Source organism: Vicia villosa, linkage group LG7, assembly GCF_029867415.1.
Source record: "Vicia villosa cultivar HV-30 ecotype Madison, WI linkage group LG7, Vvil1.0, whole genome shotgun sequence".
In the NCBI taxonomy this organism is placed as follows: domain Eukaryota; kingdom Viridiplantae; phylum Streptophyta; class Magnoliopsida; order Fabales; family Fabaceae; genus Vicia; species Vicia villosa.
The window spans coordinates 74037736-74062592 of NC_081186.1; the positions used below are offsets into that span (position 1 = coordinate 74037736).

General features: G+C 35.2%; 4 protein-coding genes across 4 annotated transcripts; 2 read left to right on the forward strand and 2 right to left on the reverse strand.

The window, feature by feature from the left end:
* Nucleotides 1-673: 673 nt before the first annotated feature.
* LOC131619342 (uncharacterized) lies at nucleotides 674-3209 on the reverse strand. Its single transcript, XM_058890450.1, has 2 exons — nucleotides 1589-3209; nucleotides 674-1506 (listed from the first exon to the last, which is right to left on the reverse strand). Exons 1-2 carry the CDS (start codon nucleotides 3207-3209, stop codon nucleotides 674-676), a joined length of 2454 nt encoding a protein of 817 aa, XP_058746433.1.
* A 3373-nt stretch (nucleotides 3210-6582) lies between these two features.
* LOC131620824 (protein GRAVITROPIC IN THE LIGHT 1) lies at nucleotides 6583-8640 on the forward strand. The gene is made up of 2 exons (XM_058891998.1): nucleotides 6583-6856; nucleotides 7124-8640. The coding sequence occupies exon 2, from the start codon at nucleotides 7179-7181 to the stop codon at nucleotides 8463-8465; it is 1287 nt and encodes a 428-aa protein (XP_058747981.1). The 5' UTR covers nucleotides 6583-6856; nucleotides 7124-7178; the 3' UTR covers nucleotides 8466-8640.
* Nucleotides 8641-8652: 12 nt separating this feature from the next.
* LOC131620825 (transcription repressor OFP17) lies at nucleotides 8653-9832 on the reverse strand. Its single transcript, XM_058891999.1, has one exon. The coding sequence runs from the start codon at nucleotides 9337-9339 to the stop codon at nucleotides 8782-8784; it is 558 nt and encodes a 185-aa protein (XP_058747982.1). The 5' UTR covers nucleotides 9340-9832; the 3' UTR covers nucleotides 8653-8781.
* A 12819-nt stretch (nucleotides 9833-22651) lies between these two features.
* Nucleotides 22652-24033, forward strand: LOC131617458 (transcription repressor OFP2-like). Its single transcript, XM_058888744.1, has one exon. The coding sequence runs from the start codon at nucleotides 22803-22805 to the stop codon at nucleotides 23913-23915; it is 1113 nt and encodes a 370-aa protein (XP_058744727.1). The 5' UTR covers nucleotides 22652-22802; the 3' UTR covers nucleotides 23916-24033.
* The last annotated feature ends 824 nt before the right edge of the window (nucleotides 24034-24857 follow it).

Below are 24857 nucleotides of genomic sequence, written 5' to 3' on the forward strand. Positions count from 1 at the left end.
ATAAGACTGTACAACCACATTTCCAATCACATCAGTTGCAATTGAAGGTATAGTGTTACTATTGGAGATGTCTGAGGAACCCCTTCCAACGTTTCCACCTATGAAGAGAGATGCAACATTATTTTTTTCAGCAACAAAGCCTCCGTTGAAGATCAAACTATGGAACACTCAAACTTTCGAGCATCTACAGAGGCACTTGATAGGATGGTTAGACGAAAACATTCTTGAGGGTGAAAAGATAAGGAAAATTGAAAGGCAGGTCACAGAGAAAGGCCCAAATGGAGTAGTAACTCGTTCTTGGAGAGCCATAAAAAATGACGCTGGTGTCCTTATGATGATGCTAGGACCACACGATATTGTGTTGATGGTTGTAATCTCTTAGAATATGTTTGTGTTGATGGTCGTTTTAAGTGTTTCATGTGTGGTTGTTTTATTTGTAGCGGTCTTTATTTCGATGTCATTGAATGTTGTATTGGTAATGTGAAATGTTGTTTTAGTTATGTTTAATGTGAAATGTTGTTTTAGTTATGTTTAATGTGAAATGTTGTTTTAGTCATTGATGGTTGCAAACTCAATTAAAAAAACATTATATTACATTCATAAAGCTAGTTTTAGTAAACATTAAATATAGCTAGTTGAAGTAAACATTAAATAAAGCCAGTTGAAGTAAACATTAAGGAGGCCTATTGGACGGGCCTGATACATTTGGACATTTACTTCGGATATGGCCAACTTCACGGCATATCCCACACATTCTCTTTTCCTTTTCCACGTCGTCCATTTCGGTTCGAATCCGAGTACTGTTAGGGCGGCCTCTTTTTTTCCTACGCATAGTTTCGTCATGACAAAGAGTAGGCCCTCTATATTGAGGCCAATTGTCTTGATGTGGGAGGATCTGGAAGCTTTGTTGGTAGACTTTAAAAACATGTTGTATCTTGAACACGTCGGGTATGTGAATGGTGTAGTCTTGGCGTATACTTTCACATGCTGCAATCACATGTGAGCAAGGCAAATGGAACGCTTGAAATTTTCCACAATCACATGTTCGCTTTCGTAGATCAACACCGTAAGTACCAGTTGGACGACCATCGTTGCGGTTTATTCTTTCGGCCACCATAAAATAGAACCTCTCCCGGTCAAACTGGTAAACATTATGACTGCTTGCTTTGTTGACCTCTTCAGTCATCCCCTTGATACACTTGTCTGTAAAAGTCTGGCCTGATGTCAACCTCTTTGTCCATTCATGTCCGTGTTGACCAAATAATGCTCCCATCCGAAAATATGTGGCCGAAAACAAAGACGCTATTGGAAGATTTCTGGTAGCCTTTAGCACAGAGTTCATTGCTTCTGCAAGGTTAGTCGTCATGTGTCCCCATCGTTGCCCTCTATCAAACGCCCTTGCCCACTTCTCCCTGGGGATATTTTCAATCCACTCCATAGCATCTCTATTTGTCTGACGAATTTCGGTTCTATAGTAATTGTACGTTGACTCCGTCAATGCATATCCTGTCACAAATAATAAACATGTCAAGAAACCGACAAAGTGAATTTGAAAAATTTACTTCATAAATATCAACCAGACTATTACCCATGTTGACGAGTTTTTTACGTAGTTCTTTGTCTCTAATCGCACGCATAAAATTTTGCGCGATATGCCTTATGCAATAGACATGTGATGACGGAGGATTTTGCCATCCATTTGCAGGATCATCGTAGGCACCTTTAGTCGATGGATGTCTGTCTGATATTAGGCATAGATTGGGTTGGGGTGTCACATGGATTCTTAGATTACGAAGGAAAAAACTCCAAGCATCCTTGGTTTCACCCTCGACAATAGCGAAAGCAATTGGAAAAATGTTACCATTCCCATCCTGCGCCACAGCCATCAACAATGTCCCTTTGTACCTTCCATACAACCATGTTCCGTCGACTTGAACAATTGGCTTGCAATAGGCAAAACCATGGATGCAAGGTTGAAAAGCCCAAAATAGACGATGGAATATCATCTTATCACCCAACTGACTTCCTTCGTTTGAAAATGCAGGTAAAGTTTCCAAGTCTATTATCATTCCAGGCAGATATGTTTTCATTACCAATAACCATTGTGGAAGGTCATTGTAAGATGTCTCCCAGTTTCCATACAAGGATTCTATGGCCTTTACCTTTGCAATCCACGCTTTCCTGTAAGATATATTATAACCATACTTTCCTGTTATATGAGAAATTATGAGCTTTACCTTAATCGAGGGGTCGGTGTTAACCAAATCTCTGATGCAGTGAGAGACAATATCTGATGTAAGTTGTCTATGATCTTGCGACATTGAAGTGGTTGTGCAGACATGTGGTCCACTCAACTTACCTATCATCCACTTAGAATTCTTCTTGCGAACGGATGCTCTACATTTGAATTTGCAAGTTGGATTTTTGCATTTGATGACATATCTTTTCGTGTCAGATTTGTATACCCAATAATCAAGATTATTGGTGATATGCCAATGATGAATAGCAGCAACGCACTCCTCCTTGTCTTCAAACTCCATTCCCTCATATAAATCAACATCACTATAGTTTGTTATGTGGGAACCAAAAATTGATTCAGACGGTGCCTCTTCTAAACAAATATTTCGCATGTGATCCGGTGGGGCGTACATGCTAATCGGTCGTGCAAGTGTAGGCTGCGACGGCTCAACATCATCAGGTTCATTGTCATCACCAAAAAGATCTTCATATTGCACTTCTTGTATTTCATCCTCACTGTACTCGTCCACCTGTTCGTCGGGTATAAATGGTTCGTTGTTTTGGGTTGGCTCTTCATCAGTGGGTTGGCTCAAACCGTATTGATGCGAATGAGACTCTTGCGATTGGTTAATGGGAGGACTAACAATATGAACATATAGCTCCATATCGTCAAGAGGAGCAAACGAATTGTGACATTCGAACATCACTTTAACGCCATCGTCGTCCTCTATTGGTTTCATGACGTAAAAAATGATACCGCTTTCTCCATTAAACAACGGAAGTCGATAAATAATTTCACTTACAGGAAGTTGCAATTTTGTTTCGATCCGTTCCTTCAAATGCATAAAATCGGCTCTACAATGCACTTTGAAACGTTTTGTTTCGGTATTACTAAACGAAAAACCGTTGGTTAGATCGTTACTGATAACACCATTGTAATGCACTGAACAAATAATGTTTCTCTGAGCCATTGAAATGAATCTATATTTGTTTTCTGAACAAAGAAATTTTGAATGTGTGTTTGAATCTGTGTTTGAATGTGTGTTGCTATACATTTATCAGTCAAAGTGGTATTAATACTGTGCCAACCAAAGACGGACACGTAGGGAATCCACCAGGCAAAGGACGAATCATGTTTCAGTCCAACCAGGGGTGGGACGGACGACAACTAGGCACGAGGGAGTCCGTCCAAGGGTGGGACGGACGACAACTAGGTTAGTTGGAGTTCGTCCAAGGGTGGGACGGACGACAACTAGGCTCAATTTTCGCTGCATGCATGCATGGATTTGTCCCATCAGCCATTGTGTAATCAAATCAAATAGTAAAAGCATGCAATAGAGTCTAATATATGTTGGATAATAGCATGCTTCATATATTGCATGCATTACACTTGTCTGTCCAATGGATTCTACAATGCATTTGCTTTTACTATAAATTTAACATATCATTATCACTCCAAACTCATAACATCTTCCAAATTTCATACATTGCATATTCATCTGAAATACATAATTATCACTACCACAATCACACAACATGTCTGGTTTGCTTGCTTTGGGAAATAATCATCGAGGAACGAGAGAGAACGTGGCTGCATTCGTACGTATTGTAAATTTGTTACTAGTATTCTTGTACGTATTTTTCACAGTTTATTGTTTTTATATACTAACCAAATTATATATTTTTTGTATAGGATGAGTCTAAAAGGTTTAGACTACATAATCATATGTTTGACAGGGAGCCAAGTGAGGCTATCAAGCCTTACTTAGAAAGAGCCGGGTTTGGGATTGTCTCTAAAATCAACTTTAGAAGTGTTGATTCTAAACTTGTAATTGCGATGCTTGAGAGGTGGAGGCCTGAAACACACACGTTTCATTTGCCGACCGGTGAATGTACAATCACATTAGAGGATATAAATATGTTGTTTGGCCTCCGCGTAGATGGGAGAGCTGTAGTAGGTGAGACCGAAGGTCCCGATTATGCTTGTATCGATGCTTTAGGCATACAACCTTTTAATGATAGGGTGAAGGGTTCGGTAAAATTAACATGGATACACGACGAGTTGAATGAATTAGAAACCCATTCTCAACAAACCGAGGAGGAAAATATACTGCATGCAAAATTATATATCTTAAGTATGATTGCTGTTTTATTTCCTGATAAATCTCATAGTGTATTGCATTCTTCTTGGTTCAAATTTGTCAAAGATTTTGATGAATGTGGCAAATATAGTTGGGGCTCCGCGTGTTTGGCTTACCTTTACAGGGAGATGTGCAAAGCATGTCGTGTAGGATGCATGAGTGTTGGAGGATGCTCACTCATTCTCGCTGTGTGGACATACTATCGTATTCCACAACTTGCTCCAAGGAGTGAAATTGCTCCATCCTATCCATACGCCACTAGGTAAATTCTTTACTCTATATATTTATTTTTCCAATAAGTTAACGCATAGTCCTAATTGAACTTTTTTAAATATGCAAGATTTGCACAACGAGGTATGGAGTATTACTCATCTCCAAATGCTTTTCTTGATGGATATCGTTTCATTTTGGATCACATGGTCCAAGGAGATGTAAGTTATTTTCCAAGCCATATACTAAATCTTTCATTTACTTGAATACGACTCTTATATTTATTTATGTCTTACAGTTTTTGTGGAGGCCTTACGAAGAATATCCTCATCGCACTCAACGAGAAGCTCGAGCGTGGAGTGCAACTACATATATTATCTGTTTTCATATTGTGGAAATGCATCACGCCGACAGGGTTAGGCTTCAATTTGGTTTTACGCAAAACATCCCTCAACCCCCGAGGTGTCTTGGAGATCATCACTTGGTGACGAAGAATGATGTAAAGGATTGTAATTATCGACATGTGAACATTCACGAGAACAATGAGTGGAAAGGTAGAAGAAACTTAATAATGACAGGTGAGTTGAGTACTACTTTACGACACACCGATGATTATATGCAATGGTTAAGAAATATTCCATTGTTATATTTGTCGAAAGAAACGTATTTGGCAGACCCTCGTTATTATCCTTCCTCTACATCAACCCCACAAACAACCTTTCATCAACAAATCCCACAATTCCAACAAACACCACAATTCCAACCACCACCACAATTCCAACAAACACCACAATTCCAACCACCACCACAATTTCAAACAACACCACAATTCCAACCAACAACACAATTCCAACAAACACAATTCCAACAACAAACTTCTTCCTTTCCACAAACATACCAACACACTCAAACCACACAACAACACACATTTTTTGCCACACCATCTCAAATTCCAACCCCTTACACCTCAACCCCCCAAACAAACTACTACTATCACCAAGAACAATATCAACAATCAACACTTCGACCACCGCTACATAACACCCCAATCCCTCAACCCGACTTCGACCAATCATACTCCCAATCTCAACCGCTTTCACTCTCCCAACCACAACATACCTTTGACACCACAAATGTCTACTATCCAGACATGTCATCAAATGTGCCACAAACCTTTGTAGCTTCTACTCAACCATTCATTGACATTAGTGATGATCAAGTACTCGAAAATTTACCGACAATATCTCCACAACAACTGGCGATGTTTATGAATGATGGTCCGTCGCATCAAAACGATGAACTTTCAAGCGACGATTCTCCACAAAGGCAACCTCCACCAGACATTGAGCAACCGTTAGGTAAGGGTAAGAGAGCAAAGAAACCCAAAAAATGTCTCACTGGGGGCCATATGGTCCAACCAAAGCCCAAAAAAAAATAGGCTTTTTTTTCTTGTACGTGTTTATGTATTGAATAAAATAAATATTGGAAATATATTATATTGTTTTTTATTAAATTTTATTATATTTTAATTATTATTTATAATAATAAATCAATTGGCAAATAATTAATTTTAATTATATTATAATATTTTTTATTATATTTAATTGAATATAATTATATTATAATAAAAAAACAATTTTTTATAATTAATCTCTTCACTTATATCAAATTAAAAAAAAAAATAAAAAGAAAAACAAAAAAAAAAGGGTGTAGTTAGCGTCCGGCCCACCCCTGGCCGGACCCAAACTACGTGAAATTTGCCTTCATCCGTCCGTCCCACCCCTGGCCGAACCACAAGTAAAAGTGTGGCATATTGGTTATTTAATTTCAGTTTGTGGCATTATGGTATATTTATTCCATTTTTGTGGCATAAAGGTAAAAAAATCCAATTTTGCATAGTATGATTTATTTTATTATTATTTCATTGATTTTTCCCCCACTCTTTGCACTTTTTTCCTGCCCCAGCAGCATCTACTATCCCACTCTCTTGTCTCTGTTAGTAAAAGTAAAACTTTTCAGATTTTGAAACAACACACACATTGAGATTCCCGATTCAACTCTTTTTCCCAAAAGTCCAAACACAACACCAACGTCAACAATAATAAATTAATACTAATTCTCACATCTCACGGAGTTACTGTTCCACAACCCAACACTCTTTTGCCACACTCTCATACTAGTATGTCACAAACACACATCATCATCATCATCCCCAACACCAACATTGTCCTGCTTCATCTTCTTCATCTCTTCACTTTCACTCCCCGGTGAGATTTTCACAACACACTGTTCTTCTCTTACTCTAAACCTTACTTTTGGTGTTTTTCAGGTTTTTTAATGTTCCTATGTTTTAATGCAACAATGGGTTGTTTCATTGAGTGTTGAAATGTAACATAGTTCTCTCATTATTGATAAAAATCTAACCTTTACATCTTTTTTTACATAAAGGTGACTTTTTTAAGAAAACCCATTTTATCAAATGTACTATTGTCCATGAATTTGCAATTTATTTTACTTTTTTTGATGAAGTGAAGATGAAGGGTCACTATTAGGTTGATGTGTAAAGGTTAAAAATTTGAACTTTATATCATGGAGCTGTCAACAAACACTAAACCTGTGAAACCCAGCTCAAATATATCAGAAATGGTTTACAAATTTGCCAAAGTTTGTAAGTTGAAGTCTATTGGGGTTTTCACTTCTGAAACCCCTAATCTTCAACATTTGCATAGACCTATTGAAGTTCAACCTCACTCTATTGTTGAAGTGAAAACCAAAGAGGATTCTTGTGGTGATTTGGGGATCTTGAATAAGATATTTGATTCTGTTTTGGATTTGAAGTTTGCATATCTTGAGCTGCAACAAGCTCATATTCCGTATGATCCGAAAAAGATTGTGGCTGCTGATGATGCTGTTGTGGCTGAGATTGGGAAGCTTTGTAAGATTAAGAGGGAGTATAAGGAGAAGCAATCGAAGAAGGCGATTATCAATGCGGAACTTTATGAACTTTTTATGAAGGAAATTATGGCAAAAGAGGCCTTTTTAGGGAAGCTTAAGTCTCGAAAAAGTGCGAAAGATTCTAAGCTTATTCGGTTGCGGCAACTACGTGATGATTTGGAAATAGGGAACAAGAATCTGAGTGAGAAAATCAAGCAGATTAGGTTAGAGGAAAGAAAAAATTCGAGCGTTTTGAGTGTTGCTAAGTTTCAAGATGTCTTTAAGGCTGCTTCGAAATCTATTCATGATTTTGCGAAACCGTTGATTAGTTTGATGAAAGCTTCGGGTTGGGATCTTGATATAGCCACAAAGTCGATCGAGAACAATGCTGTGTATTCGAAAAAATGCGACAAGAAATATGCTTTCGAGGCCTACATTGCTCGGAGGATGTTTCATGGGATTGCATTAACTTCCTATGATGTGAGTGATGTTATGAAGTTTGATGACCCATACGACGCACTAATGGAGAATCCCGAGTCAAATTTCGCAAGCTTTTGCCGAGCAAAATATCTTCTAGTTGTTCATCCTGAAATGGAGGAGGCGTTCTTTGGCAATTCGGAGTACCGCGAATTCATAGCAAGCGGCAAGCATCCAAGAACAGAATTCTATCAGTTATTTGCAAGAATGGCAAAATGGATTTGGGTTTTGCTAGGATCTGCAGTCACAATAGACCCTAATGCTACCATGTTTTCTGTGAGCAAAGGAAGCATCTTCTCAACCGCATACATGGAATCTATCGGGAAAGAAAACGAATTCGCAAGTCCTTCCGACGAAGAACAACTAGTAACCTACAAAGTTCAGTTTATGATCATGCCAGGGTTTAAAATTGGACCGACTATCGTGAAGTCTCGAGTCTATGCTTCGCAACACCGTTCAAGCTAAATGATCGCCACTTTAACCGGTAATTCGGCTTCTCGAACAGCCTAATTTTGTGCTTGAATACTTTTGATGGTAACTTAGATAGTCAAGATAACAATGACTTCTAGGATATGCTAGAACTTTGAATCATCATCACTATATGTGTAATCTTAAGACATGAATACTTTATATATCTTTCTATGTTGATTTCATTTTAATGTATATTTCAGAACATCATGACTAAACTCTTGATTTATAAAATGTTTCTTACAACAACATTAAATTGAAAACTTTTGTAAAAATTAAAGAATGATTAATATCTATTTATGTTGTTGAGTCCTTACTCTATAAGCTTGTAACTTTCTTCATTATCTGAAGAAAACAAGTCCTTGCAAAGCTCACCATAGAATCTACAAACTAAATCAATGAAGACAGGACACTTGAGATTCTTCCAGCAATATAGAAGTTCTTCAACATCCATCAAGTCCTTAGTCTTCCCTTCTTCAACAATCATCTCTGCCAAATAGTTCTCGAAACTCCTGCACGCGTCTTCCACTTCTTCGCTCGAAGCTTCACTTTTGGAACCTTCTATTTTGTTTGTCCTTACGCAAGCTGGTGTAAGCGGTGAAGGAAAGATCGGTGTTTCTTGTTGCATGGTAGAAGGAGACTTGAAGCTTTGCAACTTGTCGAAATCTTTGGATTTCTTCGGGGAGGAACGGAACACTGATGATAACAAAGAAGACATTGGTTTTGATGGGGAAGAAGGTTTTTGGGGTTTAGATTTTTTTAGAGCTCTTATAAATACAAGTTTCTTGGGTTTAAGTTTGAAGAAAAGTATTAGTTTTTTGCATGGTTTGAGAAACTTGGATTTAAAGATACTCAATGCTTTCACTTTCATCTCTAATAAGTAAAGGAGTGTTGTTAAATAAAGTTTAGTACTTTTGTAGGATGGTGGTGGTTTTGTTGCTTGTACTAGAGTGGAGGATGTTTGTTGTGATCAAAGTTGTTGTATAGAGGAAGAGAAAGCGGAAAATGGATACGTTTGATCAAGGTCAAACGACTCAAATCAAGTTACGTTTTAAAGGATTCGTTAGAGTTTAAATACAGATCGTTTGATGAAGATCGAATAAGTGAAATCGGGCGGCTCAGGATTTTCCTTATAGCGTGGAATTTAGTCGCGTGAGAGGGAAGGAAGGAGGGAGGGAGGGAGAGAGAGATAGTGATGTTAGTTAGAGAGAGGGAAGTATGATGGTATGTTAGTTAGAGAGGAAGTGAGGTATTTAATAAGTTGTGTAGGAATATAAGTTGGTGAGTGAGTGTGGGTTTCACGTTTATGAGTGATGGAATTGGAATGGAAATGGCATGGCAATAAAATGGATACATTTCAACACATTGCACGCGTTATGAGAAACAGGCCTGTCTTTAGCTGTTATGTCACCATTTTTAATTTCAACTATCATTTCAAGAAATGGTGAGAGCATTGTAAGTTCTAACTTTAATGCACTGATTTTATCATCAGAACGGTTCAGTTAAACATGTTTGGACGACAGATAATATTACGATGAGTTACTTTGTGAGAAATTTCTGTGTTAAATTAGATATGTTATACACAACTGTAAAAACTGATATCTCTGAGAATTTTATGTTTAACTTTTATATCAAGAATTGATCATTTAGGTGAGACATTATTGAAAGTGCAGTTGGTGAATAAAAGGAACTTCGGTTTTGTTTTAAGTATTGTCTTTTCTGATTATTTTTTTCCATGGCATATAGCTGAATGCTGATGAACACAAAAAAAATAAAATTAATATGTCATATCATATATGAGACAAATAAAACTATTTGTTTTAACAACCAGAACTATTGTATTTAATCTAATATATTATTAAATACAAAGGTCGCTTTATAGTGCAACTGGGAAAAAGAATAATTGGTTTTTTATTGTTAGGAACAACAAAAATAATTAGCTATAAAATTGTATGAATGGAAATTTTTTCATACTAGCTTAAATTTTTAAATATGTGTTCCTTTCTTTTGTAGATATTGTGTCTATTAGTTAGAAGAAACTGTACTGGTGATGTAAATAATGAGGCACCAAACTCGATTTAATGGTTGTTAGAACAAACATATAAATTGATCTAAGCACAATACTTGTATAGTATATGCCAATATGAATAAAGGATATAATCTAAGAAAATTTCTTCACCCACCTCCTAACCTTCTTGCCCACCCCTGGTGAATTTACCACAATACCCCTTATTTCAGAAATTCATTTCCGAAACTGTACTTTTTTTTTTAAAAAAGGTGTTTTCGGAAATGTATCTCCGAAAACGTGTTTTTTTTAATATAAAATATTGATTTCGGAGATGCATCTCCGAAATAAAGTTACTTTTCAGAAAATGCGGTGTTTCGGAAGTTCATCTCCGAACGCACCCCCCTTGGAGAATTCGGAAATGAACCTCCGAAAATATGTCTGGACAGAATAAAATGAAAAACAACAACAATTCGCTTTATTTAATCGGGTGAAGATTACAACGATAATATTACATAAAATTAAAGTTACATATTGTTGAACACGGGTAGGTGGGGATGAGAGAGTGGTGGGGAGAAAAAAAGGCTTCCAAATTTCAAAAGGTTTTTTATTCTTTTAATAAAAATACGTACTACTGTAAGTAACAAATGACGGAGGAGGTGTAACCGGGGCCGGAACATATGACGGAGGAGGTGGATGTCCGGAGGAAGAAGAACCGGAGGTACGTCCACCGCGAGACAAAGGAGCCAATCAATGTAAGCTATAGTTTATCATTATCATCAGGGGACGTCATTACAAAAAATTGGGAAAAAAATCTTATTATTTTTAATCTTGATTTTTTAGAAATGACGTCCCCAGATGATAATGATAAACTATAGCTTACATTGATTGGCTCCTTTGTCTCGCGGTGGACGTACCTCCGGTTCTTCTTCCTCCGAACATCCACCTCCTCCGTCATATGTTCCGACCCCGGTTACCACTTCCAAAAACTAACATGATAAATCCAATACAAAAACACTGTGCGATACAATCCGAAATCAGAACAAAACAAAACAAAACACGTCAAACAAAACAAAAACATGTTATTCTGCCCGACAAGCATTACAAAATACACATCAAACAAAATAAAAACACGTTATTCTTCCCGACGAGCGAACTCCTCCGAATGAAGATAATTATACCAATCTTCATCCCACTCAGTATCAGAACCATCAGCGTTGATCACGCCTGAAGGCTGAGCCTGCACGTCCGAGCCATGGACCCCAGGGGACGAGAAGCAGAACCAGTCAAAAGCTTATTCTTCTCCTTCACCTCCTTCACCTCCTTCACCTCCTTCACCTCCTTCACCTCTTTCACCTCCTTCTTTGAAGAACCCTTTCTTCCCTTAGCGCCCTCTTTAGAAGACGCAGTCCTGCGTGATGGTTGGTTGCCTGACATGTTCCTGTAAACAATTGAAAACGATTAATATGCATAGACAAAATAAAAAACAAAAAAATTTGAACTTTTGATACATTTCGGAAGTTCATTTCCGAAAACTAGGATGGAGGTGTTTTCGAAAATGAACTTCCGAAACACCCCTGCAATGGAGTTTTCTGCAACTTCCATGACAGACCCCTAAACCAAACTTCAAACCAAATCAAAATGCTTCTAAACAACCTAAATACTACTAACAACCTAACCATATATCATTTATGCAATTAAAACCCTAAATAACATGCATTTCAATAATAGATCTAAAAATTTCAAAACTTACAAAGTGTTAGGATTGAGGGCTTTTGAATGTTGTTTAGCAGTGTGATTGGAGCCTTGATGCAGCTTTGGAATTCTGTTTGCACAAATTTTCGCCTTTGCCACTTTTTGTTTTGATTTAGGGTAAATGATTGGGGGAGGGGGAGTGTTTTGATAAATCTGCAGAAATCGCAGTACTTCGGAAGTGCACTTCCGAAGTATGTAAATTTTTTCAAAAAAAGACGCTTTCGGAAATGAACTTCCGAAGCAGGGGTATTTTGGAATTTTCGCTGGGAGTGACCCCCATAGGGAGGTGGCCAAAGAAATTTTCTAATCTAATTACCTAACTAACAATTAGTTAGTCTAACAAATAATACAATTGAATTACCAACTAATTTAATATAAGATCCCCTCAAGTTGAACTATGCTTAATTTATATCAAGTTACTTCAAATACAAGGGGTGAAGTGTGATTTAATTTTTTTTTTCAAAAGCTTTAATATTAAATTAGATTTTTAAGTTCAATTTTAAAAAGAGAGTAGAAAAGAAGATGATAGATGAACAATAAAGTAAATAAAAAAAATTTACTCTAAAACCACAAACCCTTTTTTCAATTACTAAGGTAACATCTTGAAAATTTTCACTATCAATTAAATTTTTAAAGCATGTTTAACTTATTATCTTTCACCAAGTTTTTATCACTGGTCGAACATCCAACCTTTATGAAGATTGCAAACTGAACATGTGATAAAAACGTGATATATAAGGTTATAAGTTGAACTCATGGTAAAATCTTAACATAAAAGTTGAGAGTTGAATATGTGTTAAAAACTTGATTAACAGTGGAAAATTTTTAATGTACTATCATGGGGTAGACATAGACTATGTTTGGTAAAAATAACTGTTGACAGATAAGTTAGCTGATAACTTATAACTTATGACCGATGACTGATATAGTTGATATGTTAATTGAAGTATTTGGTAAACTTAACGATTCAATTAACTGATAATCTAAAATGACATAAAAAAATATTTAATATTTAATTGTTTTATTTTAAATTAAAATAAATTCTAAAGTGTAGTATTGAGCTTTAGTTAGAGTAATAAGGGAAAAAGTGGAAGAAAAAAAAGAACAAGCTATAAGCTAAAACATTATTTGAAATAACGTCTAAAAAATAAGCTATAAGTTAGTCAATTAAACTATAAGCTTGTGATGAAAAGACTATTTTCAAACAAGTCTTTTATTATCATATGAACTTATAAACTATAAGCTATAGGTTATAAACTTAAAAAAAAAACTAGCCAAACAAAGCCTTAAGCTTTGTGGTTTTGCGCCAAACAAAAATATATTTAGTGTGCTTTCCTTTATTTCTAAACTCTTTAATTTACTCTATTATTCATGTGTTATCTTTTTCTTCTTCTTTTATCCTTTTTTTTTTAAAATTAAACTTAAAAATCTATTTTAGTTTTTACACTTCAAAAAAAAAAAATTAAATCGCAATCCACACCCTCACTCGTCTTGTGTTTGAAGTCATTTGGTTAACAAGTGGTATCAAAGCTTAATTCTTGTATATAGACTAATCGTCTCAAGAGGAAGGATGACTTCAAATAATTCATTAAACAAACTCTCATCTTTCAATGACGAAGTATCATATAATCAAACTTTAATCACAAGTTCAACTTGCAAACCTTCATATCTTGCAATATTCAAGAGAATAATTCACTTATAATTTTACAACAATATCATTATAACAACAACGATTACAAAGTGTTCCTGCAAAGAACATTATTTGGATAATCTCCTTGAAGCGAGTCAGGTGATACCACAAACACAATGAAAATTGGACATTTTTTGAGTGCTTGGAGGAGATGGATGAGGGATATGAGTGCTTGTAGGAGATGGATGAAGGGTATGAGTGCTTGTAGGAGATGGATGAAGGGCCGCCATTGTTGGTGGTCCCAAGGTGTTTACGCATCAGTAGTTGTTCCTTTATGTGTTATTCCTTCATCCCATTTTTTGGGTTCCTCGAGTCTTCTTTTATAGCGTGCGTTATGCTTAATGGCCCTTTAAGAAGTGTAACTGACTCCTTAAACCAGTTGTAAGTGATATATTAAACCATTGCTAATGGTTTTATGACCGTTGTCCTTTTGAAACCGACTCAGTCATCTGTTTGTCCATAACGGCTTTGTTCTGGACAATCCTTCAGGAACCTAGAAAATTGAGTCCGGGATGTGCCCATAAGTCACTGTCTGACTCATAAAAATCCAGAATGTACATACGCCACTAAAGCACGAGGCCTGTAAGGGTGAAATGTTTTGAATCTATCTCGGATCTTGTAAGCTTCATCATAAGTTATATTTTAACCGAGTTAACTCTATGTTAGTTCGTAGTCTTGATGATGGATCAATTCTTGAAGGATTCATCCTAGCATTTCTATGGTATAGATAAATCATAGATCCTAGGTAAGATATCTATCTATTGAAGTCTTATATCCTGATATGTTCTCAACACAAAATTCAGAGAACCCGGGTAGGGTGTTGACCCTTTATCATCGTAGAACCCGACATGTTCTATAAATGGAGAAGTCGGAGAGCCCTAATGGCATCTAGATTTGTTTTCATCATAGAACCCGATAGGTTTCAAACATGGAGAAGTCGAAAATCCCTAGTGGGTTTCAAATCTTTATTGTTTATAAAACCCGATGCATTCCGAACATAAAAAAGCCGGAGAGCTCCAGTGGGATCTCGACCTATTGAAACTCTATTTTAACTTCTCCAATGCTCGACGTTATTCTTAGATTAGTAATACCCATGTAGTCAAATTTTGAAAGATTTAGACACTCACATGTTAACACATCCTGAGTAGATCTTGCTTCATTCTTTACATAACCCAGGTGACCCAGGGTCCAATGCTAGAGAATCTTTGGTGTGTTTAAAATCAGAGGTCGTTCTTGCGGGAGCATTTATTCGCAATTGCTTTGTCAATATGCATCCTATAAGGATGCATTTTGTAATAGTATGAGTATTTACCTTTCCCTGCTAAGTACAATATTAAAAACCCTATTGAGGTTTTTGATCACCCTATTCTCACGATAGTGTCATATTCATGATGAATTTTGTTTTATTTACTCAATTTGTTTTCTTTACTCCAATATCACCAATGATGTCTTCTAGATTATCAGTCATACATTCATACTCTTCAACTGTTTGTGACAAAGGTCTCTTTTTTCTCCCTTCATCATGCCATACCCATTTCGTGTAATTTTAAACAATTCCATCACAACCACAGTGATTGAATATAACTTCCCTTGGATGTTTTTTCGTATTATAGCAATTCATACAAGGACACCAAAAAACCCATTGTTGTTAGGAAGGCTTTTTCCACGAAATCAAGAAATTTTAACAATTCTTTCTCATACTCGCTACTTAATTTATTGACTTTCACCCAACTACGATCCATAATCAAATAAAGCTTCTGAAAATAAAATAAAAAGAGCACAAAAATATAGCTTCTCAACAACAACAACAATAAAACAATATGCGGAGAACAAAAGAACAATAGTAATGGAGAACAACAAGAACAACAGTATTGGAGAACAACAAAAACATATGCAGAGCTCCTTGGAGAAGAAGTGTTCTTTTGTTGGCTAAGCTCCTTGGAGAAGAAGTTTTCTTTCGTTGGCTAAGCTCCAGAAGAAGTGTTCTTTCGTTAGGGCTCAAAAATTAAATTAGATGGACATGGGAGTAAAAATTAAAAGAAACTTTATCCCGGTTAAACTTAAAAACCGAGGTAGATTAGCCGACATAAAATATATAAAAATTGCGCCTTTTTGGTCGTCAAAAGAATAAAAAATTAGGGAGTGTTTATCTCGGTTTTCAAAACAACCGAGGTAACATATCCGACATAAAATCTAGAAAACATAATGGTGCCTTTTTGGTTCCATATATAACATTAAATATCAGGAGTTGGGAATCAAACCTCAAACCCTTAGCATATATGTGTGTTAGATTTATAAATATTCGAGGTAACAGTTTTATTAGTATATTTTTTTATATAAAAAAATTCGCTCTGTTGACATGTACCCGCGGTTTTGTTTTGTACGTTATGAAAGTATCATCATGAAAAGTGTTATTTGTTATAGTGATACTGAACTTCCACACTCTCTATGTTAGGAAAACAATTACCATTTAAATGCTCACCTCCACAAAAATCACATTTTAGAGTTTGGATCTAGCTCACATTAGCCTAAGTCAACTGAGAAGCATCCAACTAATTGGTGAAAGCCTCCAATTGGGCTAGTAAAGAAGTTTGTGTGTCAACAACTAACACACCTTTTCCCTTCACAACTCGCTCACACGGGCGATACTCGTTTTGACGCATATTTTCAATGAGATTCATGACATCTTCATTAGTATTTGCTCTCAATGTACCCCCATATGAGGCATCAATAAGCATTCGGGTGGGTGTTTTCAACCTGCTTATAAAGTGCTTCATTTTTTTCATCGAACTCATGTTGTGGTTCGAACACTTGCGGAGCAACAACTTAAATATTTTCCACGCATCTGACAAAGAATCACTCTCCTCTTGGCTAAAATTTGAAATTGCACCTTTTCATTCAGGAAACTCCGAATAATATCTCTCCAGGAACTTACCTTCTAACTCCTTCTATGTTTGGATCGTCCCATTGGGAATACACTGCAACCAATATTTTGCTCTACCGGTTAATAAAAATCCAAACAGACACAATTTCTCTTGATCATCGGTTATATCTGGCACTAATGGTTTGCACATGGAGAAATTCTTATAAAACTTAGCAAGATGCTCTTACGGGTCTCGAATTTCATTCCCTTTAAAGGTGTTGTCTCGCAAGCTTTATACACGGAATTCTTAATATCAAAACACAATAGATTCTCCATTTGGAATCGTAGTGATATTTGACCAGCATTTGTCTGTCGACAGTAATCTCCCAACGTCTGTCACCGTGGGATTGCCATTTCAGGTTTTTTGTTGTTCAGCAGTTAACAATGCTCCGATCTTCTCTTTAGAAAATGCTCACATGGTTCTCTCTATCTCCAAATCCAACGGTAAAAGCGTCAGATTCAAACCACACATAAACACATAAAACAATACCTTAGTAGCACTTTTCAATGCATAACAAAGTGAAAATATAAAACAAAATTATATAACAGGAAAATTAAAAATAAAATACCAAAAATTAAAATAAACAAACTAAAACAAAACAAGTCGCACATTATGTCTTATTGAAAATATGAACAATCCCCGACGACAACAACACCAAAAACATGATGGACAATTTACTAGAAAGTGTCTCCATTGTGATTGCAAATTTAGAACAAGGCACATTGTGTGATGTAAGTAGGTAAACGGGGGGATTTCAAGTTGTTTGGTTGAAGACACAAGAGATAAGGTTTTATAACAATGATGATAAAGGCACTCAGTTCCTATTATCAAAATCCCTCGTTTCTACATGATTGATGAAACACATGTTAACAGACATGCAATGACTATAAAATTGCATGATAGACTAACACTACCACTACACCCAATCCCTCATTGTTCAGCTCACTAGTCTAAGCGTCAATTCCCCGATCTCTCGGGCCAATTGTACTTCCAAACTAGGAAACAAGGTGCATTAGTCCCTAAGTCATAATTCCTAATTATATTATCCCTAGTCAATTAACGAATTCAACAGCTAAAGTAGTTCAAATAAATAGCCATAGGGTCAGTAGTCACTACTTATCAAAATCAAACTAAATGTTGTACCAAACAATAGGCAATGAGCATATTCAATAACTAAATAATAACAAAGAGTCAAGACAATTACATTAACGTCATCCGATCATATGTCCCAATCAAATACAAACATGTTTATCATTAATAAGACCTAACCTAAGAGGAATCTATCAAAACACAATAGATTCTCCATTTGGAATCGTAGTGATATTTGACCAGCATTTGTCTGTCGACAGTAATCTCCCAACGTCTGTCGCGGTGGAATTGCCATTTCAGGTTTTTTGTTGTTCAGCAGTTAACAATGCTCCGATCTTCTCTTTACAAAATGCTCACATGGTTCTCTCTATCTCCAAATCCAACGGTAAAAGCGTCAGATTCAAACCACACATAAACACATAAAACAATACCTTAGTAGCACTTTTCAATGCATAACAAAGTGAAAATATAAATAAAAATTATATAACAGGAAAATTAAAAATAAAATACCAAAAATTAAAATAAACAAACTAAAACAAAACAAGTCGCACATTATGTCTTATTAAAAATATGAACAATCCCCGACGACAACAACGCCAAAAACATGATGGACAATTTACTAGCAAGTGTCTCCATTGTGATTGCAAATTTAGAACAAGGCACGTTGTGTGATGTAAGTAGGTAAACGGGGGGATTTCAAGTTGTTTGGTTGAAGACAAAAGAGATAAGGTTTTATAACAATGATTATAAAGGCACTCAGTTCCTATTATCAAAATCCCTCGTTTCTACATGATTGATGAAACACATGTTAACAGACATGCAATGACTATAAAATTGCATGATAGACTAACACTACCACTACACCCAATCCCTCAGTGTTCAGCTCACTAGTCTAAGCGTCAATTCCCCGATCTCTCGGGCCAATTGTACTTCCAAACTAGGAAACAAGGTGCATTAGTCCCTCAGTCATAATTCCTAATTATATTATCCCTAGTCATTAACGAATTCAACAGCTAAAGTAGTTCAAATAATTAGCCATAGGGTCAGTACTCACTACTTATCAAAATCAAACTAAATGTTGTACCAAACAATAGGCAATGAGCATATTCAATAACTAAATAATAACAAAGAGTCAAGACAATTACATTAACGTCATCCGATCATATGTCCCAATCAAATACAAACATGTTTATCATTAATAAGACCTAACCTAAGAGGAATCTAGCTACTCATGTTGAAATAAATCAATACCATAAGTGTAGATTCAAAGATCATGAAGAATCACCGAAGAGAAAGCTCTCCAATGGCCTCCAGAAGCTCCAAAATCTCCAAAATCGATCACTTTCTCTCTAGGGAATCAAACCCCTTTTTATTCTCCACTTTTTCCTTTTAAAGCCAGGAAAAACGTGTCAGGAAAACGCAGCAACGCGCGCGTGCAGGGTATCAACGCAGACGCATTGAATAACGATTAGCCCAATGCGGTCACGTTATGGAGTGGCAAAGCCGTGTAAAATCCAGTAGCCAGCAAGATGCTGTTGTTCCTTTTTTCACCAATTTTTACAATAAGTGTTTTTCTTCACCAAAAAGCATTTTCCCACTCTTTTGCTTCTAATTTGCTCATTTTAAGTCTGAGTGGTCTGATTTTTATCGCTAAATGACGTGCAATGACACATGTCATCATTCAATCAACAAAATTTATTCAAACACACAACCACAACTTAGACAACAAAGTAGAAAAAATAGGCATTCATAAGACAATTATGAACTACTTTGCACAAGAAGTAAGTGAATCAATTTGGATTGAATATTTTCTCTAATCATATGAAATTCCAACTCTACTTGCTCTTTTCACATAAGGTTGTGTTATGTTCAGGAAAATTCCAGACTTGTTGTCATTGAATGTAAGTGTATATGCAAGAAAAATAATGTTGAGGTCTTGAAATAAGTACTGCAACTGTTGGATCTCTCACACATAAGAAGCTAAGAATTTGTATTCAACTTCAGTTGAGGGCCTAAAACAATGATTTACTTCTTATATTTACAAAAAATCAAGGATTAACCAAGGAATACATAGCAAATTGTAATGGATTTCCTTGTTTTTGGACATCTTGCCCAGTTTGAATCATCGAAACCTGAATATTTTAGAGAGTTGTAAGTAGGAAAGAAAATCCCGCTGATAGTTTCTTTTATCATTTTTCTACTCTTCTTATTTCTACACTTCTAGTTGTTTGACTACTTTTCATCTGATATATTCTCCTTACAATAGAATCTACAGAGTATCTCTCTATACGCCTGAAACACATAAGCCTATTTGCACCTTTTTTTTCTACTAGATGTGTTACCCTATTTACTCTCTAATATTATCATTTCTAATCTTGTCTCATCTAGTCTTACCAAACATCAATCACAACATCCTCATCTCTGTTACGTTAACTTTATTCTTGTATTGATTTTTATCCGCACAATATTTTGTCCCATACAACATCGCATGTTTTAGCGCTATCGGCTAAAAATTTCCCTTCAGTTTAATCAGTAATTTTGTGTCAGATAAAACCCCTAAGGCTCTTCTCCATTTCAGCCACACAACTTGAATTCAATGGTTTACATGCTATTTTATTTATCCATCATTTTGTATTTCATACCCAAGATATTTAAATCATATGATTTATGGGATTATATGGTCTCCAACTTTCTCCTTTAGGTTAGTAACGTTTCTATTTTTGTTGAACTTACATTCTATAAACTCTATCTTTCTTATGCTTAAGTGAAAACCATGCGCTTTTAAGGCTCGTCTCCGAGTCTTCAACCTCTCATTTAAATCCCCTTTTGATTATCTAAGTATGACTATATCATCTGCAAAAAACATACATTTGAGTTCTAACACTTGAATGTGTTTCGTGAGTACATCCAAAATTAAAGTAAAAAGATAGGAGTTTATAGTTGAACATTGGTGCATTCCTATTGTATTGGAGAAATCATATGTCTCTCCACCTTAAGTTCGTACATTAGTAAATACCCATTCTATCTTGGATAGCTCGAATATAGGCAATTCTAACCCCTTTACTTCTCTAGGACTTTTCACATAATCTCTTTTGAAAAGCTATCATACACCTAGGACTATATCATCTTAAGATTCTAACGACTTGAAAAATATTTTGAAGATCTTTTTTTTTTTTTTTATTACTATTTTGAAGATCTTAAATACAATACATCTATTCTAGTTTTAATTTTAACATCATTTGAAGATCTTAAGTACAATTCTAGTTTTCATTATAACATCATTTAAAATAAATTAAGTCAAAACCTAAGATATTAACTTATGTTCACCAAACATTTGAATTTGAAGGTATATCTATGTCTACTACCACTATGAGAAATACAAAATGGGGAGAGGGGTAGATGTCAAAATGTATAGTATAGTTAACTATGTTTCATGATATACCCACCATGAGTGGATCCATAGTTAAGTTTCAAGCTAAAAAGAGGCCCAATAAGTTACACCGACACTTTAAAGTTTCATACATATATTTGACAATTAAGAAACCAAGGAAATAGACAAAAACATGATTCTGTAGTGTCATTTCAAAATAGACAAAACAATAGAAAAAAAGAAAAAGAAAAAACGAATCTAATAGTTTGAGAGAAGGTTAAGGAAGCACTAGGCATGTGGGGTGTATTAAGGATAAAAAGGCAAAGAATGTTATGATTCATAAAGCCAAGAATTGAGGAATAAATGGGACTGAATCAATGATTATTTGTTCAAGGTCAAATTTTATGCACCAAACACAGCGTGGTGAACCATATTATGAATTTCAATCCTTCATCTGACAGCAAAAATATTTGCAGTCCAGACAAAGCAGAGAAACAATACGTAAGCAAAGAATGAATGCAAAACATTTTTTGAAACATAGAACATGATACATGTATGATTTGATTTTGACCTTCTAGTTCAATAGTTGTACCACAGAATTATACTTTCATACTTGAGTCTCCTTAATTACAAATTCAAGTTATTCATTTACTCCAATACAAGTAATTTTGAGTTATGTAGCACTGATACTTTTGATTAAATGTGTGTCAGATCGGGTGTCCGACACATGTCATGTCCGACAATAATATATGTGATTATATTCGATTAATTAATTTTTTCAAATTTTTATTTATGTTAATGTCACTACTTTATAGATTTTGAGTGGGTCTAAACACGATAGTTGAAATTAAGAAAAACATTAATTTCATTTGGAGCTAGAGTCCTTTGTATAGATGTCGTGTAAGAGATTTTAGATTTTATAAAATTATGCAGTTGTGAAAATTTTGCGTTAATCACAGAATGTCCTCTGATTGTAGTTAGGGGGTCGTTGATTCGATCACGAGATTTAATCATATGTACTACCGAACACGGAGTATATGATTGAACACGAATCTGTCGTAAATTGGACCAAGTTTCTAAAACGGATTGGACCTTGGCCCACTAAAAATACAAGTATCAAATTTATCCTTTATATTTAGTTAAAAATCTTTACCATAAATATAATCCTCCAAATATTTTCATGGAATTTCCTTTTACATAATGATAATAATTAGCATATGTTAGGAAAATTTCATGCAAACTATATCACACTTATTACTATAAGATAATTATTTACATGAACCTTAATATAAAAAACTAATAATGTTATACTAATGTAAAACAGTTGTGCATGTTTGCTGGTAGCAATGATGAGATAAAGCAATTTGGTAGACAAACTTGGTCCCTTTACTTTCATTTTATGACTTTTCTAATAAACCACTTACTTTAACTTTCCATCTTATAAACCATTTTTGTTCTATCCTCATACATCTTTCATAGAAATTTAGATCAATTATCTCTTATGGGAAATAACAAGTTCAAATTTTCAGATATGATACCAAATGCTTGGTTTTACAAGCTAAAAGATATGAGCAAATCATCAAGGAAAAGAAATGGTTCATCACAATATATGAAGAACAAAGTAATAACTTCACCAACATCAACATCTCAAAGGTCACAAAATTCAAGGTATTCTTCACATTATTTCTCAAATGAACCAATGAGGGTTGGTAAGTTATTTAACAAACCAAATCATGTCAAAGATTTGAACTTTCCATCCAATGATTCACCAAGAATGTCTTCAAAGAGAAGGGTTGGAAGAAAAACTATTTACAAGCCTTCTCAATCTTGTCAACCATTTGAACAAGTTCAAGTTCAAGTTCAATCACAAGAACATGATTTGTCTTCAATTGAAAATTCTTCTTGTGAGTCTTATCATAATCAATGTGTTTCTTCTGAATCCGAATTTTGTGATAGCTTTTCGGTTCCGGATTTGCTTAATTGTAGTTGTAGAGTTAGCTCTTCAACTAATGATATCATCATAGACATGAACAATGAATCTTTTCAAGGAAATTCTAAACACTTAGATGGTTTTGAATCTTTTGATGCATTTTCGCAACTCGGTTTAGCTCCAATATTGACAAAGCAAGTGAAGTTTGACGATGATAAAATCGTCGAGGAGATCGAATCTCGATGCTCGATCGAATCGGACGAGCGATTTTCGGACGAGCGAAAAATCGGCCATTCTTTCTCCTCTATCAAAGTTAATCAAAGAAGGAGGAAAAAAAGTCAAATAGGTAAAAGAGCTTCTCCTAATTCTTCTCAAGGTATAAGGCTTAGAATGAATTCTCCAAAACTTGGTAATAGAAAAATTCAAGGTTGTGGAAGAAAGAGTGTTACAAGGAATGAGGGAGGGTTTGTAGATGGATTTGCTGTTGTTAAGTCATCAATTGATCCAATAAGTGATTTCAAGGAATCAATGGTGGAGATGATTGTTGAGAATAATATAAGAGGGTCAAAGGATTTGGAGAATTTACTTGCTTGCTATCTTTCACTTAATTCAAGTGAATATCATGATCTTATTGTTAAAGCTTTTGAGCAAATTTGGTATGATATGGCTCAACTTAGAATGTAAAAATTTTAATAATGTTCAATGCATAATTATAAGTCTTGTAATTATTTAAAATCACTATATTGATCAAACTCATTTTCCTATTCTTCAGATGTTGAAACTCATTAATCATTAACATAATTTTATTAACTGTGCATTTGAACGAGGTTAATCATAGTTTTCAGATGATCAACTACATGTAAATTTGAATACTTAGAAATTGTGGTTAATCGCATTTGAATTTGTGGCCAATCATCTCAAATCCGCACCACTGTGGCTACAACTATGTCCTTTTAAAAAATTGTGTCTCTTTGGATTGAAGTGACCACTGCGGCTACAACTATGTCCTTTTAAAAAATTGTGTCTCTTTGGATTGAAGTGTGTAAGTGATGTATATAAAATACACTTAGATTCAATTTATAAGCAGTTACCCTTAGTTTAGGCTAAGGGGTACCGTACAAACTTCGAGTTCACACAAATGACATCAATGTTATGGTTGAACTCAAGTCAACGCTATTGTGGCTGCAACTTTCTCCTTTATAAAAAAACGTCTAAATGGGCTAAAGTGTATGAGTGTTGTATATAAACTACCATTAGCCTCGATTTCTTAATAGTTGCCCCTCAGTCGAAACTAAGGGGCACGGTGCAAAGTAGGCGGCGCCAATGTTCCAATAGAACTCAAGTCCTTACCACAGCGGCAAGAAGATATTGTCTGTTTTAGGTGTGAGAACTGTCATGACTTTGTCCTTTAGAAAATGTGTATCGTTAGGTTGATGTATGTGTAGGTTGTATATAAACTATCATTAATCTCAATTCTTAAATAATGTGAGACTATTTTAGCCGACCAAAACAATATCTAATAATTATCTTTTAAACACATGATTAATCATCTATTTAAATTATATTATTCATTTAAAACATTGTTGGAAAAGTTATATAAATTGATTGTTGAAAATAATGCCAACA